This window comes from Electrona antarctica, assembly GCF_951216825.1.
Source record: "Electrona antarctica genome assembly, chromosome: 4".
Lineage (NCBI taxonomy): Eukaryota > Metazoa > Chordata > Actinopteri > Myctophiformes > Myctophidae > Electrona > Electrona antarctica.
In genome coordinates this window covers 36,789,926-36,816,510 of record NC_136809.1, presented here as the reverse complement: position 1 = coordinate 36,816,510, position 26,585 = coordinate 36,789,926, and the positions used below count along the sequence as shown (strand labels likewise).

The following is a 26,585-nucleotide window of genomic DNA, read 5'->3' as shown; positions in this document are numbered from 1 at the left end:
GTAGGCCTAATTTATACATAGTGTAATAAATCGGGGAGTAGAAACACATTTCCAATTCCAATTAACTGTCTGCGCATTCCAAAAATAGCGTAGGCTACAAAACTTTTAAAGGTTGCTTGAGAGCAGCCACGCAGAGCAGCCTAACCTAACCCACAATTATGCGGAAAAGCAAGTTTGAACAACTGCTGCTTGTTACTTCCGACTCCGAGTGTAAGGTTTCAGACAGTCCCCCACACAGATAGACTCATAGTAGTCCCGGTGCTGCAAGGTGATTCTGATTCGGACAGAGATCTCGGCAAGAGGTTCTTATATTTGGATGCTTGGATACGGCACGGAAAACGAGCGAGGCCAAGGATGGACATTTCTCTGAAATCCTTTTGACCAGACTTGAGGCTTTTCTATTTTTGCTTTGCGAGACATAGCTGCCTACAGCCTACTCGGGGCTGTCTGTCTGCGCGTACCTGTGTTGACTTGCCCACAAGCCGTCAGTGGGGGAGTCAGTCAAGTGCCAGAGCAGACACACCTTTACAGGCCTGCTGCAGCCGTACGGTACGGTCATCCTCCTCCTCTTCGTAAAAACCAAAGGGAAAACACAACTGAAATGTCTGGACACGACAGGTCAACTCGCGCGCTGAGAGAGATTCTCCACACTCCCGGCAATGACGCTTGCGCAGACTGTGGAGCTTCTGGTAAGTTAAGTTAACTTCCTACGGCTCATATCAATCAAAGCGTCAGTTTACAGTTTCTTTACAGTTCGTTGTTGTACTACAACCGACCGTAGGCTACATAATTATATACGTCGCTCGACTTTCTCCGAGGTGATCGTCTGGCTCCACTTTTAAGGCACACACTGACTGATGGTGCCATCAACGAAGAATCAATCCTTAAAGTTGTATGATTACTGTATTTTCGGCGAGTGGCACGGCCATAGGCTACTGATAATTTAGGCCGAAGCTTCCTTTGCAGAAGCTTACAGAAGTTACTTAAAAAATAAAACATTACCCCCCAAAGGGAGCAAGCAAGCCTTGACATGCACTTTACGTCCCGCGCCCCCGCCCCCACCCTAGCAAAACCCTGAAATCCCTGTTCAAAGCAGGCCCAATCCAATTTACTCTTGTGTTACATTGTGTGTAGCTGTATGCTATAATTACCAATATATGGCAGGATTGGTATGATATCTGTTACATTTTGTACAGACGTAGGATGATTGTTATCATTCTTGTCCTATATATATATATGTATTATGACAGTCAGGCTGAGTCAGCATCTACCAGTACCACTATGCCTGTAGTCACACAAGTTGATTCAAAGTGAATCGCCCTGCAATGCATCAGAAATGTCAATAATCGAGTGAATCTGAAGCACAACGATTAACTATTCAACACTAGGCCCACAGTAGGCTACTGCAATATGCATTGAACTATAGCTCTGGTCCATATAGCCCTGGCTAATGCTAGAATTAGGGCTATGGACCAGAGCTATAGCATTGAACTACGTTTCTCTTACATTAATTCATCTCTGACATAAAATATATTTGTTATAGATAGCACTAGGCACACACACACACACACACACACACACACACACACACACACACACACACACACACACACACACACACACACACACACACACACACACACACACACACACACACACACACTGTGCAGTCAGAGATAAGACAGGCGTGGTCAAGCCAAAGAAAATAGTTCTCAAGAGTTGGAGGAATGCATGTTAGAGGCAGTCAACTTCACAGATTTGGACTCATTCTGTCGGTGCTTGTTTTGTGCAGTCTTCTACCTACAGTAGTTCCTACATGCATATTTCTGTCTTTTCCTGCAATTTTATTTTTATAATGAGCATTTTAACACTCAAAAAAGTAAATTATTCATCCAGATTTCAGACAGATAATTAATTAAACATTTATTGTTGCTTGCATTACCATAGTAATCTCCAATCTCCATCCATTCCTTTATCCATCCATCCCTTCCTCTCCCATGTTCTTTACATCTTGCCTCCCTCCTTGCTTACAGTATATACCTCATACACCTCCTTACTTACAGTATATACCTCATACACCTCCCTCCTTACTTACAGTATATACCTCATACATCTCCCTCCTTACTTACAGTATATACCTCATACACCTCCCTCCTTACTTACAGTATATACCTCATACATCTCCCTCCTTACTTACAGTATATACCTCATACATCTCCCTCCTTACTTACAGTATATACCTCATACACCTCCCTCCTTACTTACAGTATATACCTCATACATCTCCCTCCTTACTTACAGTATATACCTCATACACCTCCCTCCTTACTTACAGTATATACCTCATACACCTCCCTCCTTACTTACAGTATATACCTCATACACCTCCCTCCTTACTTACAGTATATACCTCATACACCTCCCTCCTTACTTACAGTATATACCTCATACATCTCCCTCCTTACTTATATACCTCATACATCTCCCTCCTTACTTACAGTATATACCTCATACACCTCCTTACTTACAGTATATACCTCATACATCTCCCTCCTTACTTACAGTATATACTTCATACATCTCCCTCCTTACTTACAGTATATACCTCATACACCTCCTTACTTACAGTATATACCTCATACACCTCCCTCCTTACTTACAGTATATACCTCATACATCTCCCTCCTTACTTACAGTATATACCTCATACATCTCCCTCCTTGCTTACAGTATATACCTCATACATCTCCCTCCTTGCTTACAGTATATACCTCATACATCTCCCTCCTTGCTTACAGTATATACCTCATACATCTCCCTCCTTGCTTACAGTATATACCTCATACATCTCCCTCCTTACTTACAGTATATACCTCATACATCTCCCTCCTTACTTACAGTATATACCTCATACACCTCCCTCCTTACTTACAGTATATACCTCATACATCTCCCTCCTTGCTTACAGTATATACCTCATACATCTCCCTCCTTGCTTACAGTATATACCTCATACATCTCCCTCCTTGCTTACAGTATATACCTCATACATCTCCCTCCTTACTTACAGTATATACCTCATACACCTCCCTCCTTACTTACAGTATATACCTCATACATCTCCCTCCTTACTTACAGTATATACCTCATACACCTCCCTCCTTACTTACAGTATATACCTCATACACCTCCCTCCTTACTTACAGTATATACCTCATACATCTCCCTCCTTACTTATATACCTCATACACCTCCCTCCTTACTTACAGTATATACCTCATACACCTCCCTCCTTGCTCCGCTCCCTCAATATTGTCACATATTAACACATTAGGACCTGAGGCCGATACTACAAATACCAGAAGCAAAGATATGGGTCAAAAGGTTTGATAAAAATAGCAGATTTACAAGAAGATTACATGAAGCGACATGCTTATGAGCTTGTTTATCTGTTATGTTTGAATAGCCAAAGTATAAAATAATGGTTAAAGTGCTTAAGATGAATGTCACAGATGCTTTCCCTGTTTTAATTTCTCTCCCCTTCCCGACATGTCTTCCCCTATACCTTCCTGGTTCCTCCACCAACCTGTCTCCATTCCCCCATCCTTCACCACACCTCCTGTCTCCACTCTCAGACCCAGAGTGGGGTTCCTGCTCGCTGGGGGTGTTCATTTGTCTGTCGTGCTCTGGGATCCACCGTAATATTCCTGACATTGGCAAGGTCAAGTCCCTGAGTCTGTCCCGTTGGGAAGACCACGAGGTGGAGGTGAGACCCTGGAGGAATGGCACTTAATCTCATCACACAGACAGCCCAGCATAACATTCAACCTGAATCCTACATTGTGAAAATGTTATGTCAGATTTCCACATGTCCTCCTCTCAATTAAAACAATAGAGTTAATTTGTGCCTTACGCTTGCGCTGCTATTGCATTATACTATTGCTATATATTGCATTATACTATTGCTATATATTGCATTCATATTCGAATCTAGCTGATTTGTTACGGATATTAATATTAACTTAATGTGCAAATAACTATAGTTGTATATTAATACGTTGTTGTAAATATGAATAAGAATGCTCGAATTACATGTAAGATGTTTTGTTGTCCTAGTTTTGTCTAATACCATATCATATTTGTCTAGCATATATATACACATTATCTTATTGTATTCGTATCTGGATCCTAGGACTGACGGCTGTACTGTCCCTGAGGGACTCAATACCTTCCATTTTACCTTACAGTTTCTAATCTTTTCTCTGACACAAAAGTGATAGTGAACCTCACCTTTACCTTCCTCTAGTCCATTTTGCTCTTGCCCAGTATGATAAATTTGCCCTTCTCTATCATACAATAAAGTAGTGGTTCTCAAAGTGGGGTCCAGGAACCCTCAAGGTTACTTGAGGGTGTTCCAAAAAGGTTTGTAATTCTGAGATTGTACAAATGGAAGCCCTTATGGGTCCATTCAATTCTATTTTACCCTGTATGAGAAACACTACAGTAGAGTGACAAGAAGATTAACCATTTTGTTTAGGGTTGTATCATCAGGTATGCCTCACTACTGAAAACTGGTATTTGTAGAATTTAAGCTAGTCTGTACTACTGTTGCACTTTTTGAATTTAGCTGTGTAATGTCACTGTGAGTCTACCTGACATTTATCTTACATTGACCTTTTCTCTCTGTTCATATCTCTCTCTCTCTCTCTCTCTCTCTCTCTCTCTCTCTCTCTCTCTCTCTCTCTCTCTCTCTCTCTCTCTGTGTGTGTGTTTATGCATGACAGTTCATGGCAGAGAATGGAAACAACTTGATGAAGAATAAATACGAAGCAGCGGTCCCTGTCTACTACTACAAACCTACCCACAGAGACTGCCAGTAAGTGACCATGGCAACACGGCCACACGCATTCCATGCACACTCACACACCGAAAATGTACATTAATCAAAGATGATTATGTATTGTCATACATTGCATCTGTACCCCTGTGTTTTGTGTCCACTAGGCTGAGGTGACTAGATTTTGATCCTGTCAGTCCGTCCGTGTGTGTACAGCTAATCTCCAGCACTGATCAAATCTAATCTAATCTAATCTAATCAAATCAACCTTTATTTATATAGCACATATTAACACAACCAGAGTTGACCAGAGTGCTTCACAACAAAAGATAAAAAAATACATCAAACAGAGCGAAGAAAACATAGCATATAAAAACCAGCGTGAGGCATGGATAGTAGGAATGCCTAAACAGGTTAAAATCAGATAGCATTGAAAGCTCTAATATGAGGGGGAGGTTGTTCCATAGCTCAGGGGCTGCCACTGCAAAAGCACGCTCACCTCTTGTTCCGCTGTTGGCCTGAACTATTTGAAACTGTGAACTCCCTGGAGGCCAGAGCAGAACCTCTGCCCCAAACCTTTCACATCACGTCTGATTGGCTAAGATTGGCTTAAAAAGTTTGCAGGAGTGCTCCATTTTGAACAAAATGCCTCAAATCATGAACACAGCAGCGTCCGATTGCTGTGAAATCTTGCACTCACATTCCGACTAGGCCAAGGAAGAAATGCCATCCTACATGTTTCAAATCAGCCTCATGGCTGTGACACTGTAACAGGCTGATTCACGTTTTTGAGGGGCGCTAGCCGCTCCAATCAGGGCTTTAAGCAACTGGTCGACTATTCAACTAGTCGACTAGTAAATCCACTAGTTGACCTTGTTGGTACTAGTTGACTAGTTGACTAAAAATCACACCCGTGTGAAGTGAGGGGCGCTCTTACAACATCTTACAACATCGAGGAGGGAATTCGGTATAGCTTGGAGCAACTATAAATGTTACTTTATTCAATGATTAGGTGATGTAATGATGATGTAAAACAAACGGTGTCAAAACAAACATTAAATTCTCTTTATTGTTAATGGCATTTAATGTTTGTTTTAGGGACAACATGACGTAAATTTTCCCTTCATTGTCAATGGCTTATTTAAAGCAAACATTGAACTTGCTTTAGATCAGCCAACGCAGGGAAGCTGGAGGTACCTTCACTAAAAACGCCGGGACAACGCTCCACACGTCCCAAACTCTTCTCCCTTCTGGCTCCAAAACTATGGAATGCACTTCCCATCACAGTCAGAACTGCAGCCTCACTCCCAATCTTCCGCCGTAGTCTGAAAACCCACCTCTTCAGACTCCACCATGGCCCGTAGCACTTGCCCTAGCCTAGCCCCTTAGATAGCACATTATGTAGACTTAGATAGTATTTTAAACAGACTTATAGCTTGTTACGTAGACAGCTCTAGAATTGCACTTCATGTAGTCATAGCACTTTATAGTACACATGTATAATATATTATATAGTATAGTATAGTATGTATAGTTTACATAGATACTCCACTGTTACGTTCTTAGTCTACGCATGATTCATGATAACTACGTTTTATATATGTGATGTATGCCATGCTTTTGTTATTGCTTAATGTAAGTCGCTCTGGATTAAGAGCGTCTGCTAAATGCCTAAATTGTAAATTGTAAATTGTAACTAAACACAAACATATAGGAGGGGCTAGCGCCCCTCAAAAACAAAACTTTTTTCCCCCGTTTTTTTCCCTGTTTTTGTAGGCCTCAAGATCAGCTAGATTCTAGTTATAGTCACCAATGTACACAGTTTTTAAATGTACAATTATTATTATTTTTACATAATAGGTAGTTAAACGACTAGTAAACTAGGCAACTAGTCAACTAGTAAAACTCACTAGAAGTGAACCTCCAATGCATGACTTTCCAAAATTGCGTCATAGGCCAGCTAATTCTGTGGACTTTTAATATTTGTCGAGAGCCTAACTATAAATTTCTCATCCCAGCCAAGGTCTATGGATTTTAATGTTTGTTTAGAGTAAAATTAAATATAATTGATGCCAGCCAAGTCTATAGACTTAAATAATGTTTGTTTAGGGTACATTTAGGATGTAATTTGTGCCAGCCAAGTCTATGGACTTTAATGCTTGTTGTAATGACAATGCAAGACATCATCTGGCTGATATAAATACTGCCTTCGCTATGCCCCTCAGTTCACACGTGTGTGATTTTTACCTACAGTATAACTGGATTCATCGGTGTGAAACTTTGCACGCACACTCCCTAGAGGCAAAGGTTTGGCCTTTTATTTTTTCAGGAGGCAAATGTTTGACTCCTTTTGTCCAAACGTCACGCAAATCGGTACACATCAATCTGGACCTCCGGTTTCTCATATTTCATCCTGATTGCCTAAGAATGACTTCTACTACACCTACATACTACACATTTTTCCTTTCATGTCCCCCTGGGTGTCCCTCATCCTTCTTTAATGTGAGCAGATCACTCTCAGGCGAGGCAAGAGTTTGGTATGAGGAAACAAGGTGACACTTTCTTATTGTTTTCTTGTCTCCTAAATCATATAATCTTGATCCAACGTTTTTAAACTGGTTCTCAAGGCTTAATACTGTATGCTCAAGTTACATCCTACTGCAGAGAAGCAGTAGTCAGGTTCAATAAGGTACTTATGTAATCCATCATTTATAGTTTATTATGGCTATTGGGTAGGACTATGTCAAGGTCAAACACGCACGCACGTGTGTGTGTGTGTGTGTGTGTGTGTGTGTGTGTGTGTGTGTGTGTGTGTGTGTGTGTGTGTGTGTGTGTGTGTGTGTGTGTGTGTGTGTGTGTGTGTGTGTGTGTGTGTGTGTGTGTGTGTGTGTGTGTGTGTGTGTGTGTGTGTGTGTGTGTGTGTGTGTGTGTGTGTGTGTATGGCGCCATCCTCTGACACACTTTTGTCCATGTATTAGATTTTAAACCTTTACAGTCATTCATTGAATAGACATTTTGCATTTTCTTTACAAGGAATTTCTATGCTGTTGCTGTTGATTGTTTTAGGTGTTTAAAAGCTTTGTTTAATGTTTCTATGGAGAACACCTCAATTTTGATCGCACAAACATTTTAAATATGGATATTAGAGGTATGCATTGGCACAGCGCTCACGATTCAATTCCATTGCGATTCACCAGGTAACAATTGATTCGATTCTATGATTCATCGCGATCATGCATCACACTTTTCTATATTACTGCACAACATGGCACATTTTTCATCAGTCAATACAGATATACTGAACAACATATTTTATTTAGAATCATATTATATCTGCTGTCGGGAAGAAACCACCTAGGTCCAAAATGTTTGTTTTTCAGGAATTGAAAAAAAGAAAAATAATAATATATACAATTTTCAGAAAATGAAGAAAACCTTATATATTATTATATTTTTGAGTGGTGCAAACCACTCCAACAACCAGCTTTGTCTGTATGTTTGTGTACCTGTGTACGTGTCCGTGTACCTGTGTACGTGTCCGTGCACAGGTGAGCATGGTTACCATGGTCACTGACATTACGTCAGACCACAGCTGATCAGGCTATATAAGACCTTGCACCACTCAGTTCACACGGGTGTGATTTTTTTAAAACAAAGCAATACTGCCTCATCAAAGTTGGTATTCTGACTTTGTATATTGTCAGTTACATGTGTAATTATATCATCACCACTTCAGCTCAAGTGGAGATAGGCTTTCTCTGTCATTTTCCGTCATTGATAAGAACAGCTGACAATGGATCTCCAAGCTCACCCAATGCATCGCAACACATGAAAGGACAGGACTTTAAATATTACAATAACTTCTGCAAAGACATATTCGCGGAGACTGAGTTGCCGTTTCAGCAAATTTGTGAAAGAAGTGTGTTTATCTTCCACTCCGCGAGTCTGACTGCAGTGCACCACCAGCCCTGTGGCATGCAGGGGAGAGGGGGTGGAGTTAGGTGCTTTCACAGCTTGAGGATGCAATGGAGTTGAGAGGTTCTTTCCGCGTTTTTTTTATATATTTTTGAAACAACACAACTGACGTAAAGGGTGTTTAATAGCGTTGAGTTATGAAAAAGAAAAAATCTGAAACCTCAGAAAGTCAAGTGGTGTCCTCCCGACAGTGACGCCATATAATTGCGACCACAGTTTGCATTTACTATGAAAACGTGCATTTCCCGTCAGTTAGTTAGTTAGTCCGTCACAACCAGGCATGACCATATATGGTCATGCCTGGTTGTGACACACATTGTGACACACATCATCAGGGATGGAGATCCTTGATGTTATCAATTTTGGCCAACAACTCTACATCTGACCTCAAACCTTTAGATCTCCATATATGGAGCTGACCTGTTCTGACATTCCATATGTTGATCCGGCCTCATCAAACCCTGTACACTCAAGACACGCTCCATATATGGCCAGTACAGAATTCATTCCATATGTTGATCTGTCCCCCCCATGCCAAAGCGCCAGCGCTCGCCCAGCAGTCCCCTATCACCCAGGCGGATATGTTGATCTGACCCCCCATTCCAAAGCGCCAGCGCTTGCCCAGCAGTCTGCTGTCACCCAGGTGGATGCGTGCACACGATTTAGGGCGAGGTCGCGTGCACGCATGCTGCCTTTAGGCGTCTTACTGGTTATATACAGTCAGTGTTATAATTATAATTATTATATAATTTGATATAGTCTCTAATCTGTTATTGTTTCTGCATCGATGTAGAATCATGCACTGCCGATCAGTGCGGAATCGCGAAGCATTGCTGAATCGATCGTTTGTGACACCAATAATGAATATGCTATCTAAGTCTACATAAAGTGGTTATCTAAGGGGCTAGGGCAAGTGCTATGGGCCATGATGGCCTGTAGCACTTGGCCATGATACTTAATCGTTTCATTATTATATACATGACTTGTGTGTGTGTGTGTGTGCGTGCGTGTGTGCGTGCGTGCGTGCGTGCGTGCGTGCGTGCGTGCGTGCGTGCGTGCGTGCGTTGGATTTAACTCTGACAGCTCAACACTGCCGATAATCACCTCCATATATCTTCCTGATGACATAATGAATCATCTCTTGATGACATGCACACAATACCACACACGCACATGCATGTACGGCAGCGGTGGCCGAACGGTTTGCGGAGCGGTCTTGTTATCGGAAGGTCGCCAGTTCGAATCCCCGGACCGGCACGTTAAAATTACCACCGCTGAAGTGCCCTTGAGTAAGGCATTGAACCCCTACCATGAAATGTTCTATGAGCAGGGTCTGGCTGTAAACAAGCATCTCGAGCTTAGTCCATTCACCCTGGGTAAACAAAGAACTTTGCTTGCTTTGCTTACGTGCACACATAAAAGCACACACACACACACACACATAAACACACATACACACACACACGCTTTGTCAGTTACTTCTTTGACCATTACCTGCCAGCAAAAGAGTTAATATAGCATTACAATCAGTTTAACCACTTAAACGTATTTGAAAATAGTAGATCTACAAGCTCATAACACGTCACATTTGTGAGCCGCAGCATGTTATAAGCTTGTAGATCTGTAAACATTTTAACAACCCAAATCTTATATGCGTGTTCCTCGCACAAAATACTTTTGAGTGGGGTAAAATACATTTAACGTTGTTGACATGAAAGCGTTTGCGAAGAGAGAGAGAGAGAGAGAGAGAGAGAGAGTGAGAGAGAGAGAGAGAGAGAGAGAGAGAGAGAGAGAGAGAGAGAGAGAGAGAGAGAGAGAGAGAGAGAGAGAGAGAGAGAGAGAGAGAGAGAGAAATAATCCAGAGAGAGGATATAGAGGAATATTAGCGTTAGAAAAAAGAGAAGGTAGTAGTGGAGTGATGACACACTGGCAGGGGGAGAGCAGAAGATGAACACATTGGTGGAGATGACCTCTGACCTCTCTGGCCTCTTAGAGAGGAGCATACAGTGCTTGTTAGAACCTCTCACAGCCAGTCTGTCTTCTGTAAGAGCCCAATTAGGAAACTCTTAGTAAGAGTTTCCTAACTCTTAGCACGCACGCACGCACACACACACACACACACACACACACACACACACACACACACACACACACACACACACACACACACACACACACACACACACACACACACACACACACACACACACACACAAACACAGTGGAACTGTGGAATGTCTGCATTCACAGGATAAAGTTGACAGTTGACTTGGCTGTTGGGTCATTCTTCACAGCTCTGATAGCTTAAAGCCTACGGACAAATTATGTATGTGTCGTGACAGTTCTGGCATTTGCCTGACTGCAGCAGCATAAAGTCCATTTGAAGGGGTGATGGGGGTCCTTCATAATCTTTCTATGTCTGCTCAAGAACCACCTACAATATGAGTCCTGCACCGCAGGCAGGGGAGTACACTCGGCTGACCGTACCACCCTCTGCAGGGCTTGCTGGTCCCGAGAGTTCGGTGCACAATTAGCTATTGAAAACAACCACGCACACAGCATCCTGTTTAACTAATTTGCACATCGCTTTAAATTGAAGCATTACTCTCTATATAGGGCAGTATTATGCGTGTCTTAAGTACCAGGTCTTATTACTTAACTTAAGACCTGGAGGCGTGGTCAATGCTGTTTGGCCACTCAGAATAGCCAAATGGCATTGATCATGCCTCCAGGTCTTAAGTTAAGTAATAAGACCTGGTACTTAAGACATTGGATCAGTACTTCTTGTCAGCTGATATAATATTGACTAGTACTTGGCCTCTGGGGCCATAATAGCACATTCAGTTCCACTGACTTACCTACGTTGGCACAACATCCACAATATTCAGTACTGTAAATAAAACCCAGTATGAATGATAGTTTTCCATTGATATCACAGGCTGTTGCATTTGACAGATTTCATGCCAGCATAACCCTGACTTCCCTTTCACTGCCAAATGACCTGCGAGTTTGAAAATAGAGTCATGGAGCAAAACAGAAGCTGGACGCAAGGAAAGAACAGTAGTACTTGGAATGCTTCCAGAGGTGTGGAGGAAAAAGAAAATCAATAGTTTTCAGACTTTTCACACTGAGAAAATAGCAGCAAGATCGTACATACTCGTATGGACTTCTTTGTCTGAGGCTAAGCTTTTCTGAGCTATGAGCAATCCATATTGTTGACTTTTCTCTCTCTTGGTGTGTGTGTGTGTGTGTGTGTGTGTGTGTGTGTGTGTGTGTGTGTGTGTGTGTGTGTTGTGTGTGTGAAAACAGGGTGTTGAAAGAGCAGTGGATAAGGGCAAAGTACGAGAGGAAAGAGTTTACAGACCCAGGGAATAAACTAGTATACGAGGAAGGTGGGTGCGGCACACACACACACACACACACACACACACACATACACACACACACACACACACGTGCGCGCTATGAACTATGCTCACTTTTATGATTTCCTACAGGAATAAAAGATGACATGCTGATGAAAAGGGGGCGGGACAACGGCCAGTTCTTCACCAGACGATTTGTCCTCTCAGAGAGGGAGGGGACTCTGAAGTATTTCACCAAATATGACGTAGGTTCCTGTTTTCATGTGGTCACACACACACACACACACCCACACACACACACACACACACACACACACACACACACACACACACACACCCGGTACCTTAATTGCAAACACCCTTTGAGGCATTTCAAACACGCACGTACGCACGCACGCACACACAGTACACACACACACACACACACACAAACCTGAAACCTTATAATCACAGTGCACAAGTAACTATGTCCACATTTAACTTTAATCGTCTTCCTCCCCCGTCATACACACCCATCCATGCACATGCAGACAGGAACACAGATAGACACCAGATGCATGCCAGCCACACACACACACACACACACACACACACACACACACACACACACACACACACACACACACACACACACACACACACACACATACCGGTCTAGCGTGTTCAGACAAGTTCACCTAACAGACCTCCTCACTGTATGGTTGAGTTACCAAACTTTACACCAGCCAAACCACTTAGAGAAGCACAACTTTCTCTGTCACAGTAAAACTGTTTGGGTGAGGTGGGTGTGAATAATGGAAAGATGAAGATGAATTTGGAAAGTGAGGACATAGTGCTGGCCCCCACTTTGTCAAGAGACCTTTTCAAGATTAGGACTTGAATGCTTAAGGTTAAGATTATGTAGCTGTGATGGCTACGTTTAGGGTTAGGGTTTAGGCTAGGGAATGAAAGTAGTCAATCGAAATGAGTCTAAAGTCTACTTGAAGTTCTATTTTAAACACGTAACAGGCATGTGTGGATTGTAAGCCTTTTTTGTTTGTTTATATCTTGTGTAGGCCTACAGTACAGTATATCAGTATAAGTGTGTATTCTACTGTAGATGACTTTGGTGTGAGCTGTATCTACTTACGCAATCAAGCAGCACAACATTCCTGGTTATTCTTAAACCAGTACATTGGGTTGCTTTTGCAAAAGAATCCCCGAGGCATAAAGTATCCAAGTGTAACTCCAGGTGACGCCTCAGCTAAAGAGCTCTATAAAGTATCCAAGTGTAACTCCAGGTGACGCCTCAGCTAAAGAGCTCTGCACCGATTTATGTCCCTCTTAAGATGTGTATTCATGCCTAAATGTACTGGGATTCAGTTTCCATTTCAGTTTCAATTTAAATTAAAGCCTGTGGCTTAAACCAGTGGTTCTCAAACTGTTTAATTTCAAGGACACCCATAACTTTCAGAGTAACAGACCCTTAAGGGTCCATTTAGAACCCACTCAAGGAACCCTGAGGGTCCCTGGACCCCGCTGTGAGAACCACTGTTGTAGATTAATACATACTGTACCATGCATAAAGAATACAGCTGGGAATATTGTAGGCCTTATAATTCATACATGGCAAATGCTTCATTTATACTTTGTCACCAAAGTGCCAAAGGCAGACCTACAGGATCACAACATGCTGCACTGCATCACATTGCAACATTCCAAATGTTCAGGTTAGGGTTAGGGTGCGTGTTGCATGTCACATCACCGTTTGTGTCAATTAACCTTGTTGGTGAGGGCGCTCTGATAGGAATTTGTTACCTACACAGACTAGACTAGCCTACTGCTTGAGAAAGTCTCCTACTCAGACGTACAGGGGAGAGCGGGCTGGATGCATAACTTGTGTGTTAGGGGGCTGAAGGGAGGGTTCGCCTAGGGGCAGCATAAAAGCTAGAACTGGCCCTGCGTGCACACACACTATCTTCTCCCATCTTCTCCCCCCCCCAGGCTAAGGAGCCTAAGGCAGTGATCAAAGTGGACTCCATCAATGCTACCTTCCAGCCAGAGAAGATAGGAAACCCCAACGGCCTGCAGATAACCTACCTCAAAGACTACAGCACCAGAAACATGTTCCTCTACCACGAAACTGGCAAGGTGTGTGTGTGTGTGTGTGTGTGTGTGTGTGTGTGTGTGTGTGTGTGAGAGAGACAGCGATGGGGTCATGCTGTCGATGCTTAACACCCAACATGATTTATTTGTCTCTCCTGTCACTCTCCCTCTCTATTAGGTGATAGTAGACTGGTTTAATTCGATCCGGGCTGTCCAGCTTCACTATCTAAGGGTGGCCTTCCCCGGAGCTACAGACGCAGAGGTAGCTACACGCACGCACGCACGCACACATACATACACACGCAACTAATAACTATATACAGTATGTGCTACTATTATATAACTATATAATTATTTGTTTTAAGATTCTGTATCAACTTTCATGTTTGCTTCTTGTGTTTAAGCTCATGCCCAAATTGACAAGGAACTTTGTGAAGGAAGGTTACATGGAAAAGACAGGCCCCAAGGTAAAGTACACAAGCACGCACGCACGCACGCACGCACGCACACATACACACATGCACAGACACACAGATAGAGAGAGAACACAACAGAGGTTCAGTACATAAATATCATTTGGAATATATCTCCAGATCAGCATCAATACGGTGGTTGTAGACATTGCTCATACCACCTGAGTCATCCAGGCCACATTTTTGTTTTTGTTGTAAAAAGCTCTTTCAACTCAACTCAAACTTTAACCCCAGTCAGATATCAGGTCCGTTTCAATGTGAAGGATTACTTCTGCAACAACTACAATACATTTCCCTCAGCCAACCTCCCATCCCAGCCCTCAGGCTTGCTCTCAGGCATCTGCCTCTAATGAATTAGGAGTCAAGGCACCAACACATTTGACTGGCAGCTAGCTAGGACCTGGGTGTCTTGTCTGTCTCAGGTGGAATCAAAAGCTTACAGTGCAGCATAGGCTTAATCCTTATCGGTGTCTGGTTGACAGTCACACACACACACACACACACACACACACACACACACACACACACACACACACACACACACACACACACACACACACACACACACACACACACACACACACACACACACACACACACACACACACACACACACACACACACACACACACACACACACACACACACGGGTATGTGAGCATAAAGGCATGCTAGTGGTAGGCGTGTAAGCAGACACAGAAACAAGGCATGCATTCATACTAGTACAAAAATGTGACGTAGACACACACAACCATGTCTACAAATGTGCATACAGGTAAGCACATGCACATACATGTGTGTGCACGGTGTCTCTCACACACACACACACACACACACACACACACACACGGACAAGATTCTCACTCAAAATGATACACGCACAAACACACTCACACACTCACAGGCTCTGATTGTATTCGTCTGTCAGGGAGAGAGATGAAAGGAATCACAAACCGACTATGTTTGCTAAATGGATGCCATAATTCATTTCCTCTCATATCCTCTCATATTTGACATATTTGCAGAGGGTGTCGTGCCCAAAATGAAACAGCCATATGCCACAACAAGAATATCAAACATTTTTATGAGAACAATGCCAGCCGTTGGTGCATTGATTAATGAATATCCTCGCCATTTAAACCGTAGCTGTTTAGAAACAAATTATAATGAGAAGAAATAGCAAATATACCTTGTGTACAATTTACAATTTTGGCATTTAGCAAATGTTGTTAACCAGAGTGACTTCACTTGTAAAGTGCAAGATCAGAGTAAGGGGAATGCACCCTAATCAAATAACAATGCAAGTGGTTAAGTTAATTAACCCATTTAGGACGGGAACCCCTTTTGGGGACTTTTACCTTTCAAAACGAGAACCCATTTTTGTTTTTCAGAAACTATAGGTGTCATATACAGTATGTTGGTTTGAACCCAGGTACAGACAAGGAGACAGACAGAGTTGCAGTTTTAGAATATAGATTTAATGATATACTTCAGGTCAAGTTCAGGAGCAGAGCAGAGAGAACAGATGGCAGACAGAGGCAAGTTAGGCAAGCTTCCAAGTTCCAGGTCCAGAGTGGTAGGAGGTACTGCAAACACAGGAGAGAGATGTAAGTATTCAGAATAACACACGGAGTGATAAAGTTGCTACTAGCCCGAGTGGAACATGACTGACTAGGTCCAGGTAGACTGAAGATCTGGCAGGGGCGTGAAGGGTAGGACCAGGCTTTATAGCAGAGTTGATTGGTTGCCTCCGCCTCCTCTCCTGCACCTCTGTCTCACTCCTAGAATTAGAGGATAGATTAGAAAGAAGGGGAGGAAGACCGGGTAGGTGTGGCAGGTCAGGATTTAGAAGGCGTTTTTAGAATCGGCCGCAGTCCTAAATGGGTTAAAGTGCTAAGAAATCAAGAATGTTATACAAATTACTGTACATATTTTCTAAATAATAAATGGACAAGCACACAGAGTTCTTACTCATGTACAATATCATTATGGGAAACAGTTACTGTATCCTATATTACAATTGAAAACATGTGCCCAAAAGCACGCACAGGAACAAAAGGCACCAGCTACTACGTCACTGACACGCTGCAACACGCTGCAACACACACTGCAACAACACACTAACACGACACAGCCTTACCCTCCGCGTCGATCCACGGCTATCTCCTCATGTCGCGCCGCACGGCCACACTCGACACCAGCCGCGTAAAAATTGTCATCGCACTGCCACTAAAGCCGGCTCCCGTCCACACTCGCAAACAATATCAATATCAATAATAAACACAAACACGCCACAAGCACCGACACCCCCGCCTAATTTGTTGCCACGTCTATGAAAACAAGCCCAGAAACAATGCCATTCAACACGCTACTTACAACTCGCTTACAATTCGCGGACCTGGCAACACTGCATCCTGTTTTCCCATTGGCTACGGTTGCTTACAACACGCATTTGCACTGCATCTTGGGAGCAACACAGCTTAATGTAGGGGTCACCGATTGCTGTGCTACATCCCCCTCATGTTCTCACCACCCCGTTCGGCTGCACCACACACACTAACCTACAGAATTCTCCACATGCAACACAGGGCCCTTATTGGCTAGCCCCCTCACATGGCGATCCCCACGCTGCAAAACACAGGGCAGCCAGACACAGACACACACACACACACACACACACACACACACACACACACACACACACACACACACACACACACACACACACTCATTCTAACTTGGATGGACAGCGCCGCGATTACATACACAGTTTACCATACGTCCTCTTCTGGGGGCCTGTCCGGCCAGTCCGGGTGGTTTTATACATTCCTTCAAATGTCCGGGGTTTCACACGTATCGCCTGTAGTGTATCGCTACGCTCACAGACCATTCACACCAATGTGTATTACAATGCACGTTCAATGGTTCGTCGTGGCAAAACACTGTGAGAGGTGGACTTTCAGCCCGAACCCCGGAATGTGTATTCTTCATAACTCTGCATGCGCTGCACGCTCACACCACTACCACTGGTCCCGACCGCAGATCAGAGAAAGGCTCGCTGGCTGCTCCGCTGTCTGCAGATAGACAGACAGCGGAGAACTATCTCATCATTGACATGCAGAAAAAGTAGGCTGCTGTTTTCTTAGCTTTGTGACTGACCAATGAGAAGCACATTGTATTGTCTGCAAAGGAACTATGTGTCTGTCACAAATACAAGTTCTGTCCTGCAAGCCCATGTCATGTCAACACAGACAAGGCAGCTGTGCGCGCGGTGAGTCCTGCAAATTATAATGACCCAATATTATTTCGTACAACCTAGCAAAGCATAACATATGATGGTTTGGAGAATAGGCTGGTCTCTCTTTTTACAACACATAAGCCATTGCATACAGGTTCTCAAACTTCTTAATTTCAAGGACCCCCATAACTCTGAGAGTCAAACCAAATGGACCCATAACAGTCCCATTTCATTCCATTTCTACAGTATCACAGTTAACAGTTATACAACACTCCATTTGGTTACATTTGTACACTCTCACAGTTACAGACCTGTAAGGGTCCATTTGGGTCCATGTGTTACACTCTCACAGTTACAGACCTATAATGGGTCCATTTGGAACCCCCTCAAGGAACCATGAGGGTCCCTGGATCACACCTTTCACAGCCACTGCTTTAAATAAATACATAACTAATACAGAGCATATTTGATCCATTTATTGTTAGGCTACAGATTCTTTTGACATCTCAATTTAACAGAACCGCCCACGCACGGCACATGCACGACGTGCACGACGTGCACGCGCATGAGCACATCCACATCCACATGCACGCGCGCATGTGTCCTTTTTGGTAATTCAGAATATGGTATGCCTACACAGTTACAATAATGCAAACACGCCAATCGCACAAACGACTGCGTCGACACCTGGCGTGGAACAAACGGGACGAACCGAGGCGCATATATGGATAACAACAACACTACACGCGCGCGCGCGCACGCGCTGCAACACAAAACAGCTGCATACAACGCGTGTCACTGTGGACTTCTGTATCTGTGGACTTCTGTATCGCAACGCGGGGCAACGCAACTCTGGGATGAGCGGGCCGAAGGCCCGCGAAATTCTAGTACTGTACATCTGAATAACATAACTAGCATTAATCTAAATAAGCAATAAGAAATTAAGGAAGGAGGTTTTCAGACTGCGGTAAAAGATGGGGAGTGAATCTGCAGTCATAATGTCTTACAGTACATTCAGTGGTGTAGTCTACCATTATACGCTACAGTACTATATACGTAGTATGCCACGCGAGCGTATAGCATATACGCACGCATGTCGCGCAAGGAATAATTATAGTATACCGTCTGAAACATCCTAGGCTACAGCATCTACGATATTCTAACTTTGGACTAAACTAATATTATTAATTCTCTTCACTTGATGTAACTTGGATGTAGTAGAATTTTGTCTTTCACCACGCCTACATTCCATTCCAAACAACATAACTGTAGATTCTCAACAATGAGCAAAATCTAGCCACAAATTCTGTATTTTGTCTCTCTTTTGTACTTTTTACTATTGAGTGGATAGCCATGGAATGTTCATGCTCTGTATAGAGTGTGGAGACCCCAAGGCCTTTCCTCTAGCAAGGAAGTTTATTTAGCACATTTCACCCAACCAGGCAATTCTAAGTGCTTTACACAAAACATTAAGAGAATTACACATTATAAAAGGGTATTTGAATACAATTAAATATAATTATTATAGTAATGAGAGAATAGGAGAGAGAGCGAGTGCATTTTCCGGCAGTGGCATCAGCCGCGGAACACCCGCGGCAGGCGGTAGTGTTTCTCGGCGGCATCCGTCCGACACTCTACCCCAAACTCTTACCTTAACCCTAACCTCAAGCACGATGCAACGCATGTCGGACCAACGCACTGCCGCGGAAGCGAGCGGCAGTTGAGTATCATATTCTGTCATAATCCCCCCAGTTTCTAAGGCAGCGCCGCGGCTGTTAATGTGCAGTTGTGGCGGCCGCGAGACGGAGTGGCAGTGGAGTGACATAATCCCCCGGCAGATGCCGCCCCTCCCCCCGGCAGCGCTGCGGCTGTTACCGGCAGTTTACCGGCAGTGCGGCGTCTGGAGCGCTCTAGGATAACATTTTTCACTTTTGAACAGGATAACTAAATGGGTGGATTACTATCAAACTTGCTGAACGCATTCATGATCCGCCTAACTATTAGTGACCCCATGACCTTTCCTCTAGTAAGAAATGCCAAAATCTCACACAAATAACATCTCATCATAATCTAGCACGCAGATTTATGGATAAACCCTAGTAATTCTGGTGACACCATGGCCTTTCCTCTAGCACCACCCTTATGCCAACATTTGCTTTTGCTTTCTGTTTTAAAAGCACTTTTTTAAATATGGTACTTTGATTTATTTCACTTTAAAGCTTCTGGTGCTCTAATGATGTTAATAAGAATCAGCTTTATTGTCACATTTAAAGTTTAAAGTGGGTAATTATTATTGTCTTCTTTTTTTCCTCCATTCTGGCTCAACCAGTTTTCAGGGAAGGGTAGGAAGAATAGAGATAGGAGGATGACAGTCATTTTTACCACTTACTGATTTGGTTGGTTGTTCTAGTACAGTACAATTTCTGAACAGACTGTGAAATGGTCTAACAATGAAGGCTAAACTACGCCCCCCATCTCTCTCTCTCTCTCTCTCTCTCTCTCTCTCTCTCTCTCTCTCTCTCTCTCTTTTGCAGCATACGGAAGGCTTCAAGAAACGATGGTTCACCTTTGACCGTAGGCGGCTTATGTACTTCAAAGATCCCCTGGTATGAGAGATTCACGCACGTCGGGCACACCTACACACACACACACACACACACACACACACACACACACACACACACACACACACACACACACACACACACACACACACTTAATTAATTAATATTCATTCATTGTTTACAATTGTACCCTACGTACATGTGGGTTTTTCTGGTCTCTATACTGCCTCCTCCTGGTCAGTCGGAGCGCCTAATGGAGGGGAAAGGAACTGGTTGGAATAACATATTCCTTCCACGTGCTATGTCCTACCAGGGAAACTCCCCCTGTCAGGTGATAAGAAGCGGCCTTTCTCACTCCTCATGCATTGAATGAAGTCTGAGCTCAGTTCGGGGCTCTCCTCAGGTTGGCAGAGAGAGAGTAGCGCTCAGGATTACAGTTTAGGCACCGGAGGAAAAAAGGGTTACAAAATCGTGGCATAAAAAAATTAAAACATTGAATACCCCTGCCCGTCTTCACATTGTGAAGACGCTGTTACTTTGTCAAGTTAACTTGTGATAGTTTTGACCAAGGTCAATAATCTGTAGTATTAGTAGACCAAAGATCAATACCAGAAACAGGCTGAGCATCCCTGTTGGTGTCTATAGGTTTGAATCTGATCCATGGCATTTTCTCTATGGACCCACTTCCCCCTAAAATACACAGACACACAGGCAATCAATCTACATTATAAGGGCGCACACACACGCACGCAGGCACACATGCACGCGCGCAGGTTCGCGCACGCACACACACACACACACACACACACACACACACACACACACACACACACACACACACACACACACACACACAGAGAGAGAGAGAGATGCATAATGCATACACCGACACACCCACTGGATGGTACATTCTCACAGAGATATACAGGCATGCATGCGCATGCACCACCACACAACGCCTTGTAAGATACGTTTACAAACTTAGACACCAGCCCAACAGCGCATTTGTGCACACGCGCGCCGCCCGTACACACACACACACACACACGCACGCACGCACGCACGCACGCACGCACGCACGCACACACACACACACACACACACACACACACACACTGTGACACACACACACAGCCAAATTAGCTTACTGTTGTTTCTGATGCAAGAACTCCTTACAGAGATGCAAGTTTTCTTGTTTTGTTTTTCTTCCCTTTTTTTAATGAGAAAGTGCTTAACAAGCACAACATGATCGGAAAACAAATCGTGTTATTTCCAAGTCTATTGACACATGCACAAGCATGCGCGTGTTCTCATAACTCTCCTCAACAGTACAGTGAGGATAGAATCTGGCCCTTACCCTGAATCAGTGATCCTCCGGTACCGTTTGGCAGACAGTCCATCATTGAGATGGCTCTAATGTAGGCCTACTGTGTATATCTGTACCTTACGGGGGGGGGGGGGGAGGGGAGAAACTGTAGAAATGCCAGAGAAATATATTTGATTTTCTTTATTGGTCATTTTTAATAATAATAATCATAATAATATAAAGTATAAACATCATCATAAACATAACGTATGATATTTTTAAACATTTGCTCTGGGTTGTCTTCTTAGCAGCATATAAAACAACTCTTTATTAAAAAACAAATTGTAGCTATAAACCAATAAACAGTTTTTGATGGGCTCATTCAGGGACAAAGTTATAGGGCTCTTTTGTCTTGAGCATGTTGGTAAATCCTGCTTTTTGCAATACAATTTGTCATATCTGGGGCAAATGTAGCAATTGTCATGGTGATTTACTTTGAAGCACGTGTGAATGGCTGCGTAAATCATGTGGGAAAAGTGTGGGTGTTTCTCTGTGCATATAATAGTAAATGGTGCATTTTTATAGTGCCTTTCTACAAAGCGCTTTAAAATGTGCATTACATTCATTGATTTGCTCAAGGACACTAAGGGGATATTCTGCAACAAGCAGCCACTCTACCTCATGATCCACTGCTGCCCCCTGCTGGGGTGATGGTTGAAGTTTTCACTTATGTAACACTCATGTAGCAGATCAGAGGGATCAGATGCAGCATTACCTTGTTGTTTGATCCAGCACTCTCTTGCCATCAACCTAATAATTCACAGGGGAAACCAGACCTGTTGATCTTCTGTTTATCTGTATATCGTAGCATGCCTCGCTCTCAGCATGTCTCACTGGAGAAGTGTGTTTCGGTGTGGCATGGGTAGGCAGCATGTTGTAACTTGCCTTGGCTGTTGGTTTATGTGCTGTACTGTTGAACTTAGAGAGAGGGGTGTCTTTCAGCTGGTCTGGTTGAGCACAGATAAGTTGATTACAAATATAGTGTATATATACAACCTTCAGTTTGTAGTGCATGTCGAACCGAAAGCCCTGCATTGGAACAGTTCAATGCGAATATGTGTACCGTTACACACCTATACTGTAATGGGTTCTATATAATGTAATTAGTGTCACACAACATCATATGCATTAACATAAGTCAGAACCTTGCAGTCTGTGATGGTCTTTCATAAAATGACGTGTTTTTTTTGTATTATGAGTCTAGGCTGGCCTACCAGACATTAACTTCACCTTCCACTAACTACTGTTTGAATTAGATTAATAATAATACTCACAGCAACAATACAGGCAGTTCAAAACCTTCCTCGACGGTGTGAAAACGTGCGGGTGAATGGGGAGGTCAACAGTTTGATTTAGGAAGTTGTATGGCCTGAGGATAGAAACTCTAAAGGATAGAGGCTCTTTGAGCCTGCTGGATCAGGACCTGATCCTCTCATATTATTTGCCAGACAGTAACACAGTGGACAATCCATCGCTGGGGTGACTGGGGGGATTTTAATGTACTGTGTATGTTGTACATATCTTACGGTTCTGTGTCATTGGTGTTACACCCGAGTGAGATTTGTCCCTGGTTGTTGGTATTATGAGTCATGTTTATAAACCACTTCGAGTCTGTGCTACTTCCGTGTTGCAGCAGCTTAACGGTGACATCACTGCCAACTCCTGCATCTTTATCGCAGCCATAGTTTCACGTGCATTCATGATTAGATGCGTCGACTCAACAAGCTGCCCTATTTTTCACATTTGCGCTAATGAAACACTAGTAAACAGGATTATTATTTCATGTCAACATTTGTAACCCAGGTAAAGTAACGTTACTTTGCAAGTTTTGTTTCAGCAGGAGTGCAGGAGACCCAGGTTAAATCCAGTCAACTTCATCTTCACTAAAAACAGTTTGAATTAGATTAATTATGTAATGTTTGGATGACGAAATCACCTTACTTTAGAGCAAGTTGAACACAGAGTGAGACAGAGAAGAGGACAAACAGTAGAACAAACTCTGGCAGAATTCAGTCCTGTCAGTGCTATTCAGTCCTGAACTGTAGTTCCTAATTCAGGGATCTTAACCTCTGTTTCTTTAAATCCAGGACAAACCCATTCAGAGTAATGAAAAGTCATGTTTTAAAGACAACAACAAACAAACATGCTACAAAACGCTCATGAGTTCAATTCATGATCTGCAGTACTTAAAACAACCCAAGATAGGCCTGGGCCGTGGCTCAGCAGTCCAGGCACCTTGGCCCGTAGTCCGAGTCTGGCAGTGTGGCGCGGGTTCGACTCCCGATCCCGACGGCCTTCACTGCATGTCACTCCCCCATCTCTCTCCCCCATTTCCTGTCAGCCTACTGTCTGTCCCTCTATAAAAAATATAAAATAAAGGCGAAAGCGGCAAAAAAATAAATAAAAAAAAACAAAAAAACAAGATAAAGCGAATAAATCGTGATGTCTTGAAAAACAACCGTAAATATAAGCTTGCTTATCATTTTTATTACTCTGCCCGTGGCAGTGAGTGATATCTATTTTAAATCAGTTATTTGTGGCCAACAATGCTGCTGTGTGACACACCGTATAACACACCGGACGTAGCAGATCCACAAGCTCACAATACATCAACGTGATGCAATCTTCCACATGTTACACCGTTGTATCATGATGGAGTATAAATGATGTTTTAATCCTCTCTCACTTCATCTTCACCTCTGCCCTTTGTGAAGGATGCCTTTGCCAAGGGTGAGGTATTTCTGGGTCACAGAGACCATGGATACAGTGCTGCTCCCGGCTTGCCTGCTAGTACCAACTGCAATGGTTCCTGGCAACATGGCATCACCATAGTAACACCTGACCGCTCCTTCTTGTTTACCTGTGAGACGGAGAGCGAACAGCAGGATTGGCTGAGACACTTCAATGATGTCATGAGTGCTCAGATGTCGCCTCAGGACTTCACCAGTAAGATATATTCATGTTTTCTTTTTTAAAACCCACATAACATTGGCTGCTGTCCTTATATCTTAAATAACTTAAGTTTAAACAATTTGACTAATTGTGTGTTGTTTTTTGTGTTTTCCAGTGGAAGCTCTCTTCAAACACAGACATTAATGGTGGTGGTAGAACCTCTTCCTTCTTAACCCAGCCCCTCTCTGACAATAGAGGTCCCATTCCATTTTACCACAAGCCCTTCTTCTGGATATTTGTGAGTGTTACCATAATGTTACCATGTGACAGAATGTGGGTTTCTAGTTTGGCTGCTATTACTGAAGCTCAAAAGAGAGATTAAACGTGTCATGAACTAAAATATTATATGAGAACTAATTGCAAGGTGCTTTTCAGTCGAAATAAAATGCCCAGGGAAGTTTTTACTTTAAAAAAGGGAAAAAAGAGTCTATCCAAAATGATTGTAATAGACTCAGTCAAAATAAAGTGCTGTCCTGGGGTGCCCGGTGGCCTAGTGGTCCAGGCGCATGCCACATATAGGCTTTGGCCTGACAGCACGTCGCGTGTTCGAGTCCTGTTCATGACGACCTTTGCTGCATGTCTTTCCCATTCTCTCTCTCTCGCACTTATATATATATATAAGTGCTGTCCTGTTCTAGTTGGTGAAACATATAATCAATTACTTGTCATATATTATTAACTTGATTATTTTAATATTGTTTTAAGTCATACAAATTAACTAGAAAAAAAGCATATCTGGGAATCATGACAATAATCACAAAACCAAAGATTTTCCAAGAGCTCCAAGGATTTCAAGTGGTTGCCCTGAAGATATTTTTATTCTCTTTCGGGTTTTTTTTACACAAGTTTTGAACCTAATCCTTAGCTTCTAAAACACTACATGTATTATTATGAAATGCTTCACCAGCCTGCCTTACATTAAATAAATTGCATCTCAGTCAGTAGGCCTATGTGGTTTCTTTAAAGGGCAGATGGAAAGACTGTTTTTTTGTCTTTTGTTTTTGTTTTCCCTAATATTGTGACATATTCATAATGGAGTTTATACTGTGGAGATTTTCAAACACTACTATGTAAATCTGTGACAAAATTTGACTGAGGGACTGCCATTGGATTGTTTTGACCCACCAGTTTTGGAGATATGGCGTATAGAGTAATGTCTTGCAGAAAACAGCGAGTTGAGAAAACAGGCTTGAAAGGTTCACTTCTGTGGTCTCTAACATTACACCTAGCTACATGTTTAGCATTTATTTCATATTTACCTGTCGATTCCAGCTCTGACCCTTATTTCAGACATGCTCTAGTATGTGAAGAGTCTGCCTGTGCTATTAACTCATTTTGGAGAAAAAAAAAGTTTTTCTCCTCTGGTGAAAAGCTGGAATTTGTACGATGGCAGGCTCTCAGTCAAATCTGGTCACATCTTTTAATGTGAATGAAAATGATAGTCTAACAGCACCTCCTTGCGGCATCTTTCAAATACAGCAATAACCTTGTTTTACCATTCACAGATACTACACAGTTGTGTTAATAAAAAAGCAGAAACATTATTTTTGGACTTTATGTTAATGAAGAAAATCCAACATTTTGTACCATAACCATAACATATCACATTGCAATATTTCTAAGATATTTTATATTAAACAGTGGTTGACTGACATGACATACCAGCATACCAGCATTTCAAATAAAACTACCGTGACATCATTGGCATGTCTGATATGTTTCGCTTTTCA

The 26,585-nt window shown here is 42.7% G+C and overlaps 1 protein-coding gene across 1 annotated transcript; it reads left to right on the top strand.

Moving 5' to 3' along the window:
* Positions 1 to 565: 565 nt before the first annotated feature.
* LOC306922595 (arf-GAP with dual PH domain-containing protein 1) lies at positions 566 to 25,418 on the top strand. The gene is made up of 11 exons (XM_079500308.1): positions 566 to 689; positions 3,636 to 3,766; positions 4,785 to 4,876; positions 12,122 to 12,204; positions 12,310 to 12,422; positions 14,161 to 14,307; positions 14,441 to 14,524; positions 14,667 to 14,729; positions 20,508 to 20,579; positions 24,618 to 24,849; positions 24,971 to 25,418. Exons 1-11 carry the CDS (start codon positions 602 to 604, stop codon positions 24,997 to 24,999), a joined length of 1,134 nt encoding a protein of 377 aa, XP_079356434.1. The 5' UTR covers positions 566 to 601; the 3' UTR covers positions 25,000 to 25,418.
* Positions 25,419 to 26,585: the final 1,167 nt, after the last annotated feature.

Bases quoted from the DNA above. Each gene is read 5' to 3' on its own strand.
- LOC306922595 (XM_079500308.1), top strand. From the start codon at position 602: ATGTCTGGACACGACAGGTCAACTCGCGCGCTGAGAGAGATTCTCCAC. The intron at 3,767-4,784 runs GTGAGACCCTGG...TATGCATGACAG, and splicing joins GGGAAGACCACGAGGTGGAG to TTCATGGCAGAGAATGGAAA. The intron at 12,205-12,309 runs GTGGGTGCGGCA...GATTTCCTACAG, and splicing joins TAAACTAGTATACGAGGAAG to GAATAAAAGATGACATGCTG.